Genomic DNA, 18105 nt, shown 5'->3' on the forward strand with positions numbered 1-18105 from the left:
AACTAATACTCAACTTTTGTGAAAACTAACCGGTGCATGGTACAAGTCTCAAGGAGATCTAGGATAGGTAAAATCAAGTGCTGTCATATACATGATCTCTTACGGGACCTAGTCATTTAAAAGGCTAAGGAGGATAATTTTCTGACGGTTGTCTCAAGGAATGACACCAAGTTGAGTCATAGTACTTGTGCACGTCGTGTTGCACTTCACGGTTGTGACGATATGATAGAACATGCTTGCTCTAAAAATGTTCGTTCTTTGATAAATTTTGGATATGTACGAAATTTCAATACGTTTGGAACACTACGAGTTTTACACTTGATCAGTAACTTGCCAACAACCTTTTTTGGGACAAACAATTTGGAGGGCTTGAACACCCTGACGACCTTGAAATACTTCAGGATTGATGAGGATTGACCTGATAGATTGTGTCGCGACTTTTCCATTGTATTTTCTAAGAGATCTCCTTTAGCTAATATGACGAATCTTAAAACGGTGCGTACATGGTTTTGTAAACGTTACGGTAAGTTGCCTCCTTCCTTTTGGGGTAATAAATAGTTGAGCCATATCATCTTCTCCATCTGTTCTTCCTGTGGAGCTCTAGAGGGACCACCATCCGCAACAGACTTGCAAAGTTTACTGACTTTAAAAGGGGTGAAAGTAAGGCAAGACTGGTTTGTAAAACTACTTAATTTTCCCAATATGCTTAAGTTGGGGATTAATTGTTGTACCAATATATGTTGCTGGAGAACCATTGATCAATTTGTTAAGCAACCTAAATTATCTAGGATCTCTGCATTTAGAAATGTCAAAGGCCAACCCTATGACATTTCCTGATTGCATCTCATCATTTAGAAAGCACAACTGTTTGCACTCATTCTACCTGGTGACGGGCATATGGCCGAGGAAAGAAGTTGTCGACCATACTGTATTCCCACCTCATCTCGTTAAGCTAACACTTATGCATGTTAGTTTTGAGGAAGACCCGATGCCTCAATTAGAGAAGTTGCCAAACCTCTGGGTACTCAAACTATCTATGTCATCCATTGAAGTAGTTGATAGAAAACAGATGATCTGCTCCATGGGTGGTTTTGGTCGCTTGCATCGATTGACACTCAATGTAGATGATTTGGAGGAACGGAAAATATATAGAGGAGGGTGCTATGTCCATGCTCAACCAACTCTATCTGGGATGTCAGCAACTGGAGATAGTTCCTGACTTGCAATATTTTATCAACCTTGAAGAACTCGATTTATATTGTTCGGGAGTGGTCAATTATAAGTTGCAAGGAGGAGACAAATGGAAAATAAAGCATATTAATTCCCTTTGTAACAATATGTTGAAACTTCCCTGATCACAGTTCGTTGGCTTGCTTCGATCTTATACTATTTTATTTGAACTTGTATACTTTTTTGGTGATATGTAATGCTTCCATATGTTCTTTTAATTCTATTCAAGGACTTTAATTGGCTGTGATTATTCAATAAATTTTATATCACCTGTATTAGTAATTTGACATAACACGACTAACAACATATATTTTACTATGTTATACCTGACCTATGGATGGCAAATGGAACATTTATACGATTGATAGCACAATTACAAACTAACCAACAGCTTACTTTTATGAGATGCTACGGATTCCTATAATTTTAAAGAATATTTCAGTTTAGTGAAGGAAATTAGTCAAGTCGTTATAATTAGCTCGATCCATACGGCACATCACATTACGTTCATGCATGTGATCAATTTTTTCAACATTGTTTTTCTACTTTATTTTATTTTTGCAATTTTTCATATTTTTAGCATTATTTCTGATCTTTTTTTTCAACAAACTAACTTAAAATCCGAAAAATAGTTAATGTGACCATTTATATCTTGTTTGTTGACATCATGTGTGGTTACAGCATAGCCGCATATGACATGACTATTCGCGTGATGTAATTGTCCTTCTCCGTTTTGATCGTGACATGTCAAGTAAAACAAATAAAAAATTTAATCATGTGACATAATCAAATCACGACATATTAGTCATGTCACTTAATATTTATCCTGTATTATCGCATATTGAAAATTAATTATAGAAAACTGTGTAAAACTGCAAAATCAATTGGATTTCATTATGCTTATTTACGGACAAGTGGACAAGTGTAATTATCATATATTTAAGAGTTATATTCTGTGTTAAACTTGCCTATTCAATAATTGAAATATAGTGTTACTTTACTTTCAACGTTTTTATTCTCGAACATCCACCACATATTTTGAACCAAACTTCAACAAATAAAATAGATTGTACATGATTTCAGTTTGAAGAAATTTACAATTAAAATAAAATAAATTGTTCATTTCATCTCAAAATAATTATACATTCCTAAAGATTCAAAATAATGGGCTAATCTACGTACAAAAGCTCTTAAATGTTTATTTTTGTTCAAAAAAGAAAAATTCAAGTTTTCATAGTTTAAATTAATAGAGAGGAAAATAGGGGTGTCAATGATACCCTTTTAGCCGTTTACCCGACCCGTACCGTATTCGATAAGGCGGGTATGGATAATTTTTTTCGTTAGCTTATTGGGTATGAGTATGGGTAAGAATGTTTTTTTGTTAGCTAAATGGGTAAGGGTACAGATAATAAAGGCTATTCTGTACCTGTTACCCTATAGGGTAATTATATAAAATATAATAATATGATAATATTTTAGCAATAATTAGTGAGTACTTTTATTATTTAGTGTATTATTTTTGTTGTAAGAAAAATATTAAACATATTATTTTTATTTGTATGTTTTGTTCTTTAATTAAATAATTAAATTTTTCGAAAGATCTATTTTTGTTTTTGAATTTTCTTATTTTATAAAAAAATATAATTTAGTTGAAAATTGATTGCACAATTATTTTTATTTTTATTTTTTATTAGTGATATCATTGTATATGTGCGAAAGAAATGAATTTTGATGTTCTATTTGTAAAATATAATAAAACTAATTATTATAGTCGTATTATTCATTATTCAACTGCTACCATTTCGTTACCCGATAATTTTAACAAGTAGGTAGGGTAGGGTAAGGTCAAATCTTAATGGGTAAGGGTAAAATATGGGTAAGATCATTCTTAGTGGGTATGGGTATGAAAATGCTTCCACCCTATCCGTATCATACCCATTGTCAGTACCCCTAGAGAAAACTGATCAAATCTATCCATCCTAACATATCGCAAGGTAAGAAACAAAGCCCAATTTTGCTTGAAAAGGTACCTCTTTCTTACACTACTGAAAAATATGGAAGCAGGATCGGTTATATACGTATATTTGTATCGGAATACAACTGATCATGATGAAGGCGATACTGATACTACAATAATCTGGATCGGTTAAATAACCAATCCAAATAGAAATTATCAAGATCGGTTGTTTATTATAACTGATCTTAATAGGCATTAGTCTGGATCGGTTATACCGAAGAACCGATCCTAATAGTTCATAATCTGGATCAGTTCTTTTAAAAAATCGATACAGATTAATATGTAATTTATTTTAAAAAAATTTATAAGAAAATTTCGCATGAAAAATTAAACATCTAGATTGGTTGTTAATAAAGAACAGATCCAGATAGTTATCTGGATCGGTTATTATAATACAACCGATCCAAATACTTATTTTTATTTTTTTTTAATGAATAAAAATACAAGATCAGTTATTCTTAAAAACCGATCATTCTTAATATCTAGTAGGATCGGTTATTTAGGAGAACTGATCTTAATAGTTTTTTCCTGTTTTTTTAATACCCATTAAAAAATAATTAGTATCGGTTTTATTAAAACGTACCCGATCTAGATTTAAATTTATTAGGATCGGTTGTTCTATACAACCGATCCTAATACAGACTATTAGAATCGATTGTATAGAACAACTGATCCTAATATAGACTATTAGGATTGGTTTTACTGTACAAGTGATCCTAATTGTTTTTTGAATGTTCTTTTTTGAATAAAAATTGGTATCTAGATCGGTTTTTTAATAGAACCGATCCTGATATTTTATTGAATCTAAAAAAACAACATTTTTATTTATTGGACCAACTTTCATATATGTGCTGACCCAATATGCTAAATTATAATTTCTGGGCATACAAATCACATACAAATCATAAGTTAAATATCATAGACATACACATCCTATAGATAGATATCAAACAGAAATCTAAAATTATTACAAAAAATTCATGTTCATGCAAATTAAGTTTACATATCCTCAAATTTATAAATTATCCATGTCAATGTACTTATTTTATGAAAATCACGCATTAATTAATGTGTGTTTTTCATAAAATAAGTACATTGACATGGATAATTTATAAATTTGATTTTTTAATTTATTGATATATATATAACTCAAATTGAAAAATAATAATAATTTATGTACGTATATATAGAAAAAAAAATTATATAAATCACACCTCACAATTTTGTTTTGTTATATAAATTTTAAATTTTTTATTATTAACAAAAAAAAATTGTTTACCTCCCCACTCGAAACGTGGGCCAGCAAAAATTACACTTGAATTTTTTTTGTCACACGTGGAAACCAGTTAATTGTATAAAATTCCGTAGACTAAAGAAGTTGAGTATAAGCAAGCTTAAAGGATGAAAAAATAATTTTTACTCTTATTATAATGCTATTATAAAAATAAATAAAGTTATAAACTATTAGTATAAATAAATGGTGGGAATTATTATTGTTTTTTTTTCTATTTAAGAGTTTTTGTTTACTTTGACATATTTCTTATGAAAATTTAAATATGTTTTTTTGTGCTTGGGCTCTGGCCTCTGGGGCCGTGCGCGCAGTGGAGCCCGCATATTACATTTCGAATCCTCTTAATTTTCTTCTTCTATGTAATAAAAATCGTTTAATACCATAAATGTAGAACTGAAACTTTAATTGGTTGTCAGTTTATCTTCATTGGAATCCTCTTACATTTCGACAAACATAGAATTATGATTGGCGATATATATTTTCTTTCTCAATGTTATAGAGAAGTTGATACGTTGTAATCCAAATTACTTATTGTGTCATTTGTATTATCTATCATATATATATAGAATGAGTCTATGGTAATACGCATATTACGGTCTTAGGTGTAATACGAAATCTGAGTTGTTGAATTTTCATCAAAATTCATGCTGTGAACTTACGCTGGATCAACATTAACGGAGCGACTCCGTTGAAGTTTGAAATGGTCCATCTTCTCATTTTCTCTCCAGCGCGAAACTCTCCTCTTGCTCGCACCATCTAGGTTTTCTCTCTTCTCCTGCACTCCATTGCTTTCGTCTCTCTCTCAACCCCCCTCCGCCTCTCTCAGAATGGAATCAAACTCCATTGCTTCTGCCTCTCTCAGAATTGCTTCCCAAATTTGGTCCGTTCAATTTGCCTTTGCATTTCTCCCTCAGAATGGAATCGTGTCGTCACGCTCTCTCACGCGCATTCAACTGGAATCTCGCCGACACTCCCTCACTGAATCTGTTCCGACAGTCGAGGTCCCGAGGTCCGCAACGGCTCCCTTTCTGTCCCACTCCCTATGTCGAAAGGCTGCTCGACGCGCTGCAGCCTCCTCATCTTGTAATTTCTGATTTGGTAATTGCCATCGATCCCTCTTCACCTTTCTCTCTCTCACTCTATTGCTGGAAACTATTAATTTTGGGGCAAACAAGCAAATTTTGGTTTAACACCAAGCTACTGTGTAATACGAACTTTTAGGTGAGCTTTCATGAAAGAAGACATTTATCAGAGCAACCTGAAAAACTAGTCTGTGTTCATTTTTCTTTTTCCAAATTTGGTTCCTTCTACTGTGTTTATTTGGAATTTTGAACAAATTAAGTTCTGTCAAGGTACAGAAATGGATTGTACCAATACAATAGCAGTTCTAAAGTTCAACTATTTTGGATAGGCACAAGATAGTGGAAGGTGAAGACCCTTTATGGGATGGTGTGTCACGGCCTTATAGAGAGACTATTCGTGCATTTCTTGTGTATTTTCAAAATAATTCAAGTGAGCGGCTTAGCCCCTGGGTTGCATTTGGATGCTTTGCAATGGGTTGTATCAATTCTTATTTTCTGAGAGAAAAGAGAGCATGCAAAGACATTTTGTTAACCGATGGATGATTTGTACAAGGGTCTATGAGCCATATAAGAACGAAAAAACAATTGTAGAGTTATAAAGTTTGATATATAGGTGTGTGTGTTTTTGTAAAAATATATATGAGAAGGTATGTATCACTTTTTGGAAAACTAAGACATGTGGAGCAAAATTTATGAACTGTGTGAATGTTTTGAACTCTTATGAGCTGTATATACAAGTAAAAGAAGTTTCAAAATTACACACCGGAAACAAACAAATATACACATTGGAAACAAATATGAGCAAACATCCCAACAAATGAATATTTCCAAGTTAGAGAAAATCTCCATTTGTACTTCACAACTAAAATAGCTTGTAATATATATCCATCAAATCTCCAAAATTAAAGAGACAACAAGCAATTTAAATTACAACAAAATATATTGTAAACAGAACGTTCTTTGTAGTTAACCACATTCTATTTTGAGACAACACATACATTCATTTAGCAAATTAGGCTTAATTGACCATGCTATCTTTCTCATTGATACTTCTCTGTTCCTCTCGCATTATCTTTCCATTAGCAAGATCTTCTTTGCGCTACAATTAAAATCAAGTGATTACAATAATGACATTAATGTTCAATTTTCTATTTAAAAAACTTTACAATACAACATTACAATAATGACTCATGTCCCTGATTATTTCCTTATCTTCTGCAATGATGCATTTCTGTGATCGAAGATTTCGAACCTTAGATGGAGAAAGAATCAGATCATGGTTGTGGTCATCTATAAAAACAGTCACGCGCCAAACTCCTCCTTTTACTAACTTTACCCTGAAACATGTCGTACAACCAGTTCTAGTAGTCCCATACTCCCTCTCAGGTCAGGTGTCTTCACACTTTTTGAACGCTCACTCCCTCGCTTCTGTTCAGCTATCTGACTTAAAGAAAACCCTTCTTTCGAGCAAACAAGTCTAACAGATGACAAACCATTTCTTGATGTAGTTCGTGTATTTCTTCGAATACTAAATCAAACATGGCCAGCATAGGCATTGTAGAAATTGTAGGCCTCATCAGCGGACTTAAATTCCATGCCGACACAAGGTTGCACAGTGTCCATCATAGTAGCCTCATCTTCTTCTAATTTTCTTACACTCTGTTGTTCATTTTTTCGTTGCTCATAACCTTCCCCTTCCTCCCCATGTCCTTCTCCAACTCCTAAATCTTCTTCTTCTTCTATTGCTAATAAATCTTCTCCTTCCAAATTTATGGGATACTCAAGAGATAGAAATTCCTCAAATCCAATATAAGGATCATTGCCATCCATCTGTTTGGCATAAAAAATAAGTCTCTTGATCAATATATTTGAAGGGAACAAATTAAGTTCAATATAAAAAAAAATAATTACCCGAAGTTTTATGATGCCATGGCTATCCATTCTAGGCGAGTCCAAGGAATGAGCTTCATTGAATGAGCCTACACTACTTGAAGCATCTCCAAGAGTGACATCTCAACAGTGGATCAAACTACATTTGTTGAATCAAAATTATATATCAGACCAAACTATAGGATTCAATGAAAAATTTGATTCAAAAATATGAGTGAGTCTATGGTAATCAAATTGAGACAAGTGCCATCTGTAATCAAATAAAATTTGATTCCAATTAGATTATTTTTTGCATCTGGAAGTTTCGAAATTCTGTCATTTTCAGAGAGGAAAGGAAGCCTACCAAGCTAATTGCTGAGTTTGCGGTGCAAGAAATGTCATTATGGCTTAAATATTGTTAATTAGGTGGTTAAATAGTTTGGATGTTTTTTTTGTTTTTATTATTTCCTGATTTTCAGTTTTTTCTTTGCTGAGGTGTACCATACTGGTACAGAACGATGTACCTCCTTTATTTTTAATCAATACTGGCAGCTTCTGTCAGCTTATCTCAAAAAAAAAAGTGCCATTTGTAATCAAATTGAGAAAACCATTTTATTAATTGGACCAAAATAACATCCACTGAATCAAAAAACACGAGTGGGAACAATACTATATCCAACCTTGTTGGGTGCCTTCATAAATCAAATAATCTAACAAAAAAAAAACAATTAATCAAGCACTCAATCATAAATAGAGAGAGAGAGAGAGAGAGAGAGAGAGAGGAGAAAATGGAGTTACGGAGGGGGAACTGGAGGAGGAAGCCGAATCAAAGAAGGTTCGAGTGAGAGAGGTGGAGGGGGGTTGAGAGAGAGACGAAAGCAATGGAGTGCAGGAGAAGAGAGAAAACCTAGATGGTGCGAGCAAGAGGAGAGTTTCGCGCTGGAGAGAAAATGAGAAGACGGACCATTTCAAACTTCAACGGAGTCACTCCGTTAGTGTTTGATCCAGCGTAAGTTCACAGCACGAATTTTGATGAAAATTCAAGAGCTCAGATTTCGTATTACACCTAAGACCGTAATATGCGTATTACACCTAATAAACAATCGATTGTTCCTAGCCTCTCATGCAACCAAGTCGTTTTTCAACTTTTAAAGTCCAAATGATTGATCCAAACCGTTAGATGTGATCTCCATATTAAAATGTGCTAGGAGACCAAATTTTACATTTTTTGGAATTTTTTTACTATTTATTAAGCCACTTTGAAAATCGCTGATCCAACGGTAGCTTCTGATTTTACTTATTGGTTAAGCCACCGTTGGATCAGCGATTTTCAAAGTGGCTTAATAAATAGTAAAAAAATTCCAAAAAATATAAAATTTGGTCTCTTAGCACATTTTAATATGGAGATCACATCTAACGGTTTGGATCGATTATTTAGTCTTTAAAAATCAGAAAATGACTTAGTTGCACGGGAGACTAGGAACAATCGATTGTTTATTAGCCTACCTCTATATATATATATATATATATATATATATATATATATATATATATATATATATATATATATATATATATATATATATATATATATATATAATTTTGTCGTAGTTTGTAATATATATAATGTGAGAACTATACAATTAATATTCGATCATAAAGATAAATTCTACATTTATTATATTAAACTCAATTCCATTGAACCCTACTAAATTCTTACTAATACACTTCATTTCATCTCAATATAGATACGAGTAACGAGTCAGAATCTATATATTACGCTTTAATGTGTTTAAATACGAGTTTTCCAGACGGATGGTGCCCCCTTAATTTATACGTAAAATGAGGTAGATGATTTGCTCCAATTAGACAGTTTCACAGATTGAAAAATATCGGAAACGTCCATTGTCGTGATCCAATTTTCAACCCATAAAAGTTCGTTTGGGCCTTCTGTGGTTTCTCTTATTTTCAATTTTCACACAAGCTTTTCTTTTGCCCTTTTTGTCCCAAGACATTGACCCCTTAATGAACTTTTCCGGTCATGCTTAACAAAAGGAGGGAAATAGAATTGAACATTCTAATTTCATGCTTCGCATAGAAGTCACTTGAGTTGTAAGATATCTTAAACATAAATGTTAACGTTCTATATATATATATATTACCTTGGAGGATATATATGGACTCCTCAGTCCTCACACACCCGCTTCCATGACATAACACATAACAGTGTCTCAGACTCATACCAAAAATCCAAATGCCTCTTCCAATAAATTAACTCTCCATTTTATCAGGCTGCATTAATTTAATTATAGACAAACATTAATTTATAGACTCTCCATTTTATCAACTCCTTTTTATATAAAACTTCTTTTATGAAAACGAACTGAAAAACAGGCGTGGAGCTATTTTATTTTTTATTTCAAGAAATTCGGGGGCAAACTCCACTCTCTCTATATATCTCCTTTTCCTATGAAAAGTTATTTAATAACAAAATAAATTTTAAGGAAGATAACTCGATAAAATAAATTTAAAACAAAATTCTTTTTTGAAATATTAAAGACGAATACAATGATAAATAAAAACAGGCGTGAAGAATTGCTTGATCGGCCGAGTCAACACTGTTAAACCTGATTTTTCCCTATTCCGCGTAAATCGGTCAAAACTCGGCTCGGTTTGGTCCGATTCCGGTCTGACTCGTCCGAGGTTGCCTTCTATGCTCCTAACTCAAAATCTGGACCCTCTGATTCTGATTCGTTTCAAAATTCGTGCGGATTGGATTTTTGCCCAACGGAGCGACTCAAACAGGTTTTATTTTGTTTTTCTCTGTTCCCTTTTTGGCCAATTCTGATTTCTGAACCTGGACCGATCTTGACCCTTCATTTCTATCTTAATCAATTCCCACCGTTGATTCACCTTATCCTCTCTCTCTCTCTCTCTCTCCACCCGGCCCCACTTAGAGTATTTCTTCTTCTTCTTCTTGTTCCATTGCAGAGTCATTGATTGATTGATTGTATGTATGACCGAGGACATGGCTTTACTCGATGATCTCTTTGATGATTTCGAGCCGCTGCAAAACAAAGGTACTGTCTTTCCATTCTATCTGTATCACTGACAATTGTATACTATTCTCATCATGCTCTGCCTTTTTTCCTTACTGACAGAGAAAGAAGCAGTTAAGTTTAAACCAAAGAATGTGAAGAACCTGCCCAAACCTTCTCTTCGTCAGTCTCAGGTGGGTCCCACTTCTCTTTTTTTTTCTCCTTTCAATTTGACCGCTACCAGTAGCACTATGATGAATAGTAACAATTATCATGCGATTTAGGGAAATGATTTATCATATGGTTGTTTAACTGTAATAACTTTTTTTACTTGAACAATTTGCAGCATGCAGATCCCCCTTTAGGTGCCCACATAGACAACTCTTCTTTTCCCAACTCGGCAACTGGTACACGTACACATGATTTTTCTCTCCTAACAAATGTATCATTTGCTATAGATTTAGGACTTTTCGGGAATATATACAACTGTAGGGTGTGATTTGCAAAAAAACATTGAAGTCCCAAAACTGGTCATTTCTTTGTTATACCAAGATCACCGGTGCACCATGTGTATTTTTTTATGATTTCTCTATTTATTTCCTTTTTCATTGGCAATGTAATTGTACAAGCAGATAAGTTTGAAGGTTCTTCTAATCCAAAAACTAAGTTGCAACCACAAAGGAGGAAACAACCAGCTGCACCTGGTTCTGATGGACCCTCTGATATCAATAGAACTGAAATGCCAGATCATGAAACTGAGGGGAATTTCAGTTCTGGGGTTGATCTCAGTAAGTCAGATTTTGAGGTAATTTCTAATTCTATTTTTTTTTTTTTTTTTAACTTTTTTCTTTCTTGAATAAATTTCCTTTTTCACGACTGATTGTTATCTATTTCAGGCACCGACCTCATTTCCAGAGATTTATTTTCTTGATAATGTTTCTCTGGACCCACTTTTTTCCAGTGGTATTCCTTTTACAATTTCTTTAGATACTTATTATTACAGTCATAACTAGTTTACTGGTACCAAATATGACGGATTTTGCACATTATGAAATCATATTGCTCAGTTCAATATTCCAAATAAGCACTCCTGATCTCTGTCATTTATCAAGGTGACTAATGAACTATTTTTCCTTTTACAGCTGAGGCGACCATTAATTTGCAACCTAAAGAAAATGAAAAGAAGGGCAAGGGCAAAAAGGTCCGTTTCTCTGTTCCCGAGGAATATAGTGCTGAGTCACCAGACAGACTGATTAATCAAGGTTCTGTTACTTCTGAGGAGGTGAGTTCAATTCATTTTTTCTTAGGCCTACTTCTGATCTATGTTAGGGGTTGGTAGTGCCCCTGAATTGAATTTATTATTAGGAAATGCATTCCAGTGTTTTTGTATTTAGTTTGTGGTGGTGTTTATGAAATGGAAATTGTATGTTGCTCTACATTATTAATAGTCTTTACTCCATTTATTGATTGTACATATATTGCTGCTTTCTCATTTCATTTGCCCTTTCTTTAATTAGATTCAAGCAAATGATGCATCAGAATTCAATTTTGAAGAGCATACACAAAACGATGAACAAGGCACGAATTACGAAAGCACAGGAAATGAGGAAAACGAAGATGCACCAGACCTTGATGACATTTTCAATTTTTCGGATGACAATGATCCAATAATTGAAACAGATGAAGCTAATGAAGACCCCATTAATGGAGGTTATACTAGAGAGAAAAAGGATACGGGTAGGCCAGAGAAGCAAACGCTGATTGATGTTGAAAAGCGTTCGAAAAGGAAAACCAGAGGCAGCACGGTTGCCGGTGCAAATGTTGAAGAAGAGGGGTCACCTAAGAAAAAGGGGAAGCTATCTCATCGAATCCGGCGTAAGAGAAGGACAGGTATACATTCATTATATATGAACTGGTACCAGTAGCATGTCAGTTCTGAATTCTGATGCCATGATACAGTAGTGAAATACAAATCAGCATAAGGAACCTCATTCTCTTGGCCGAGGCTAAGGAGAAGAAATGGGTATGGTTTTCTTCTCTATCTCGTTCGATTTTACTTGATTTGTATTGGCTTTTGAGAAATCTGTGTGGGCCCTTGGTAATATATATAGATATTTTTTTTTTGCATTTTAACTAACACAGAACAAAGAGGCGGCCTCAGGGAATGGTGATGCAAGGTATTTGTAATTGATTTTTCACTTTACTTTTTAATCTAATTTAATTTTTTGCATTGTACTTTCATGAATGTCTAACAAAATTGGCATATCACTTTCAATTATTTCATGTGAAACAGTTCGATGCCGAGAAGGAGACAGCAGGATGAATTCGAGTTTTTTGATTTTGAAGGGGATGAAGAACCCAGCCGGCAAGACTCGGCCCCACAGGAGACATTTCAAGCAACCGTTAAAAAGTTGAACTATCACTGTATCACACCTATATTAACAGAACCTCCTCCAGTCGGTGGACGCAATCTGAAACCGAGTTGTTCTACAAGGTTACATTTTTTTTTTCTTTTCTTATTGATATCAATAAAGTTTACAACACTACATATAGAGTTTACAATATGCATTTATACAAAAGATTGTGCATATAGAGATTACAGTACAAATTTATACATCAGAGCATACATCTATACATCGGAGCACAATCTGAAAAAAACTGTAAAACTGAAAACAATTTACCAGAAAGTATGAAACTGAAAAACTGAGACCAGTATACCAAAAACCACAATCTGAAAAACTGAAAGCAGCTTACAGAAACCCTAAAAACAGAAAACAGTATACCAGAAAACCAGAAAAAAAAAACTGAAACAGTATACCAGAAAATATTACACATCTCTAAAGAGTGGGAAAGAATATCCAACATAATGAAAATTCCACAAGGTTGCTAAAATATATCTATGGAGTATTATAAAATAAAATTAAAAAAGTAACCACTTGAAGCATCTCAGAGGATCCAGCCCCTCCTCCTTTTTGATTGCCATTTCTTTTGTCTAAATCTATTGTTATCATTTATTTGGTTGTTTATGTTATAGGGGATACGTCAGTTTGGTACGGATTTTGCAATGATACAACAGCTTTTCCCAAATCGAACAAGACACCAAATAAAATTAAAATTCAAGAGTGAAGATAAGAAGCACCCGACACGTGGACGTGATGCCATCACACATAGACTCACCGATTAGCTGATAAATGTTTACTGTATTTTTACTTTGTTTATTAAGTGTTTACTGTATTTTATTTCTCAAAAAATTTTTGGGTGTAGATAATTCACAATTTGAGAAGGTTATAGAGATTTTGGAGATCCAAGCGGATAAAGTTGCACCGGAAGAATCGGAACCGTCATATCAGGTTCATCTCTAACTCGATAATACCTATTTTTCAATAATGTAATATTGATTTCTGATCAGTGTGCATTGTTTCTTATTAAAATAAGGCTGATAAATGGAAGAATGAAGAAGAAATAGAGGAAAATTTTGAAGCTTCCCCTAATGATTTGGATAATTCTGGCAAACATGAATCTGTGCCAAATGATGATGATTTGGATGCAGTTTTTAATTGGGACAATGAAGAATTGGGGCAAGAAGATTTTGTGTTTTGAAACTCATTTGTGACTCGTCAAACCACAATTTGGGTTGCTTGAGTTTTTTTCCATTTGCACCTAAATGAGGTTCTATTTGCAAATGCATCCTTCTGTCCATAAGGTGCAATTCTCTCTCTCTCTCTCTCTCTCTCTACCACATTTTCTGAACACCCCCTCCCCCCTTAACTTATTGGAATTGTGAGTTCTTGAAGGGTACAACCGCAAATAATATACAGAAGCGTATGATAGCTTTCTATAGAGGCTGATAGCAACTTCATAAATTATCTATGTTTTTAATCTTATGTACCAATTTTTTTATCAATTATTATATTTTTTTTTTCTCAACATTCAATGTTGAGTGTATTAAATTTAAAAGCCTTGTATTGGCTTAGCAACAATTCATTTTGTTTCCCTTTTTGTATTTTTTTGTATCATTGTTCTATAGTTTAAAGGAATTGTGTTAATTCATCTACGTTGTTCTTAAAAAATTATTAACAAATCTCATTCTTTTGATCCGAATAAATGATCCAAATCTTGTGCCTATATCATTTGAATTCGTATAATTTTAGAACTGAATTAACTTAAAATTTGAAATAAAAATGTCAAAATGAGAGACTGTTAGATATGATATATATCATTTTTTCTATGCCATCTGTGCCCAAATGGATCGACTTTTTTGGTACGAACTAGTGCAGAGAATTGCCAAATTGAAAAAGTGCTGGTAAACTCGAAAGAGATTTCCGAAAATTGCTCAATTGTCTTTTTTTTTTTTTTCAGTCACAAGTTACAGAAGTACATACAATTTTAAACCACTACTCAATACTGAATAATAACCACCCACTACTTTCTAGAAATACAGTTTTAATCTAAATATAACTTTTGTTGTTTCCTAAAATGCCCCTGCTGTCTATTATGCTGAAACTGCTACTACATATATTAAATATAGACTCTATGCTAATTATGGAATATATTAACTCAACTATTGAATCAATATTCGACACTTTCCACTTTTTACCAAGGTTTTGAAAATTGGAGTCTCGGAATGCGCAGAGTCAACTCAGAAACTTGTTTTTTTTCAGAAAAAAGAAAGTGTTTTTTTCAGAAAAAATAGGAAAAAATTGTAAAAAGTTAATTAATTTGTCAAAAACATATGTTAAAACGAAAGATTAATTACACTCAATAGTATGTACGAATATAACATAATACAATTATATATTAAAAAAAAAGTAATCTGATGGATTTCACATTTAGTAGAAAAGCAAATAAAAAAAATATATTTTTTTAAATATAAGAAAAAATAAAAATAAAATTTAGTTGAAATATGTAAAAATAATTCCACTTATATAATCTACTAGTATAATAAATTAAAATACAAGCATATAAAAATAGTCAGATAGAATAAATTACTAAATGCACAGACAATAAAATATTGGAATAAATTATTAACAAATAACACACATATTATACAGAACTTTTGAGTTAAAGCTGAATTTTGGGAGGAGCATATAAATACAGCATATAAAAATAAACATTTGTAGAGAAGTAAAAATTAAATATGTTCAGTTTATCTAGTTGATAGGAAATGTTACCAACTTGATTCGATGGGGGTGCTGGAGGAGGAATAAGTTGATAGGAGATTATAATCTTTTTTTTGAGAAAAGCTTTTTGTCCACAGAAGACTGTCCACAGTTTGTCCACAGCATAGCACCTTCTCCAGTTTAACTTGTTTTAACGGACTCCGGTCCAGACTGTTACTTTGTCTCATTTCCATTTACGCCATTTATGGTAACTTTTAATCCCAATCCCCTCTCACGCTCTTCCTCTCCTTCAGTAGAGATGTCCTCCCTCATCTCACGTGCTCTCCCTCTCCTTTCACCTGCTCCGCCACCCCGTGCCATGCCCTTCAAATCCTCTCTCTGTCCTCTTCTTTCCGTGACTCTCCAATCCTGCTCCGCGCTCACAAATTCCAAACAACCGCTACCACATCGAGCTCTTCCACCAGATCTAGATCCGATGACTACGATGAGAGGCGATATGGAGTATTGATCTGTTAATTTTACAGTATTGTCCCGTTAATTTTACAGTATTCATCTTGTCATTTTACAGTATTCATCTTGTGTAAATCTGGAAGAAAAAAGATGATAGAGAGGCAATATGGAGTATTTATCTGTTAATGTTATAGTATTGCCCCGTTAATTTTACAGTATTCATCTTGTCATTTTACAGTATTCATCTTGTGCAAATCTGGAGGAAAGAGATGATAGAGATATGGAGTATTGATCTGTTAATTTTACAGTATTCATCTTGTAATTTTACAGTATTCATCTTGTGGAAATCTGGAGGAAAGAGATGATAGATAGGTGACATGGAGTATTGATATGTTAATTTTACAGTATTCATCTTGTAATTTTACAGTATCCATCTTGTAATTTTACAATATACAAGATTCAATTGAAAATTCTACTGTATACAAGATTCAATTGAAATTTCTACTGTATACAACATTGAATTTTACAGTATACAAGATTCAATTGTAAATTTTACTGTGTAAAAGATTCAATTTTACAGTATATAAGATTCAATTTTACAGTATGTAAGATTCAATTGAAAATTTTACTGTATACAAGATTTAATTTTACAGTATACAAGATTCAATTTTATAGTATACAAGATTCAATTTTACAGTATACAAGATTCAACCCAGTGCGGAAGCTAATAATTAACTCTAACTGCCAATAACCGCTAATAACTAACCCTAACTGTCAATAACTTCCTATAACTGTAATTTCCGAAAGTACAATTTGAAAGTACATTTATTTTGTCCTGTTATGCAAGTTGCAATCTTTTTCTAACTATCATGGGACCACTTCAAATAGTTGCTGGATGTTTTGTGATTAACTAATATATTTTATGTGATATATTGTATATTTATACAGGATGTAGAAGTAATTTTACAGTATTCGCGCAAGTCAAAGCTGTGGACAAATGGTGGACAAAAGACTGTGGACAATTAGACGCTTCCCTTTTTTTTCAGTCTATCTTTTTTGTTTTACCATCTGTTCGAATTTTGATACTAATCGGATGATTTCGCCTCACCTTTGTTTTGTTCAAAGTCCTTTGGACAAAAATCCTACCTATTGTTTGAAATAACAATCGTCCAATTACTATTAGAATGTTATTTATGCCACAAAGGAAAAAAAAAAATTATATGCCTAACAATCACCTTCAAATTATAAGACTGAATTTCAATTTCTCGAAATATTGAGAATACATTTGAACAGGTTGCTCCAAGTACTTATTAATTTGCAGTCTCCTCTATATATAGTCTCTCAAGCTGAAATCTGAAAATTACGGAGAATGACTGAAATCTATAGACTCTATAGGCTTCTCTATAAATGGTGCATGGTGCATGTCTTTAATCTTAAAATTACGGAGCTGCTAAAATTTATGAAATGTTACCATGCAACTTGATTAGGTGGGGGGTGCTGGAGAGGAACTAGTTGATAGGAGATTATAATCTTGTGTTGGAGAGGGAGGTTTAATATATAATGCATTTATGATACAGCTAAAAGCTGAGGAAATATTGAATCCTAAATTCCTGCCATCGCACATGAGATTTTTACGCAAATTATTTATTTATTGCAGATTTATATTATGCAAATTATTTATTTATTGCAGATTTTAAGTGCAAAATTGCAAAACACATACGTGCACAGATCCAAATGGAGAGATTTTGCAAAAAAAAAAAAAACGAATATAATGGAGATAATTCTTGCCACTTAACTTGCGCTTGAGAATATCAATTTTCTAAATACACAGCTATGAGCAAATAGAATTAGCATGACTTTGTTATAACCATATCTCTCTTCAGTTTTAATTGGCGCATAAAAAAATTAATTCCTAATTTTGGCAAATAGCACACCTCATTTCGGAATGGCCCACCTCTTATTTATTTTTGGAAGAGAACAAAAAATACATATTATTACTTTGAATTGA

At 33.1% G+C, this 18105-nt stretch overlaps 2 protein-coding genes and 1 long non-coding RNA gene across 4 annotated transcripts; 2 read left to right on the forward strand and 1 right to left on the reverse strand.

Annotated features, from left to right (window-relative positions):
* Positions 1-6838: 6838 nt before the first annotated feature.
* LOC144545031 (protein FAR1-RELATED SEQUENCE 6-like) lies at positions 6839-7618 on the reverse strand. The gene is made up of 2 exons (XM_078293618.1): positions 7532-7618; positions 6839-7450 (listed from the first exon to the last, which is right to left on the reverse strand). Exons 1-2 carry the CDS (start codon positions 7559-7561, stop codon positions 7154-7156), a joined length of 327 nt encoding a protein of 108 aa, XP_078149744.1. The 5' UTR covers positions 7562-7618; the 3' UTR covers positions 6839-7153.
* A 2801-nt stretch (positions 7619-10419) lies between these two features.
* On the forward strand, positions 10420-13704 carry LOC144563110 (uncharacterized). Of its 2 annotated transcripts, none has more exons than XM_078312504.1 (10): positions 10420-10569; positions 10651-10721; positions 10874-10934; positions 11157-11332; positions 11424-11490; positions 11670-11809; positions 12045-12550; positions 12670-12704; positions 12821-13021; positions 13562-13704. In XM_078312504.1, the coding sequence occupies exons 1-7, from the start codon at positions 10506-10508 to the stop codon at positions 12450-12452; spliced, it is 987 nt and encodes a 328-aa protein (XP_078168630.1). In that variant the 5' UTR covers positions 10420-10505; the 3' UTR covers positions 12453-12550; positions 12670-12704; positions 12821-13021; positions 13562-13704. The 2 variants fall into 2 exon arrangements, with proteins under 2 accessions (XP_078168630.1, XP_078168638.1); XM_078312512.1 differs by having other exon boundaries at positions 10422-10569; positions 11160-11332.
* An 86-nt stretch (positions 13705-13790) lies between these two features.
* Positions 13791-14509, forward strand: LOC144563123 (uncharacterized). The gene is made up of 2 exons (XR_013514269.1): positions 13791-13877; positions 13963-14509. It is a non-coding gene; the product is annotated as an uncharacterized LOC144563123 (long non-coding RNA).
* The last annotated feature ends 3596 nt before the right edge of the window (positions 14510-18105 follow it).

This window comes from Carex rostrata, chromosome 1 (assembly GCF_964058835.1).
Source record: "Carex rostrata chromosome 1, lpCarRost1.2, whole genome shotgun sequence".
NCBI classification, from domain to species: domain Eukaryota; kingdom Viridiplantae; phylum Streptophyta; class Magnoliopsida; order Poales; family Cyperaceae; genus Carex; species Carex rostrata.

Excerpts from the sequence above, each read along its gene's own strand:
- LOC144545031 (XM_078293618.1), bottom strand. The coding sequence starts at position 7,561 with ATGGATAGCCATGGCATCATAAAACTTCGG. Across the intron at positions 7,451-7,531 it reads ATGGCATCATAAAACTTCGG|ATGGATGGCAATGATCCTTA; the intron begins GTAATTATTTTT and ends TATGCCAAACAG.
- LOC144563110 (XM_078312504.1), top strand. The coding sequence starts at position 10,506 with ATGACCGAGGACATGGCTTTACTCGATGATCTCTTTGATGATTTCGAG. Across the intron at positions 11,333-11,423 it reads TCAGTAAGTCAGATTTTGAG|GCACCGACCTCATTTCCAGA; the intron begins GTAATTTCTAAT and ends TATCTATTTCAG. Across the intron at positions 11,810-12,044 it reads GTTCTGTTACTTCTGAGGAG|ATTCAAGCAAATGATGCATC; the intron begins GTGAGTTCAATT and ends TTCTTTAATTAG.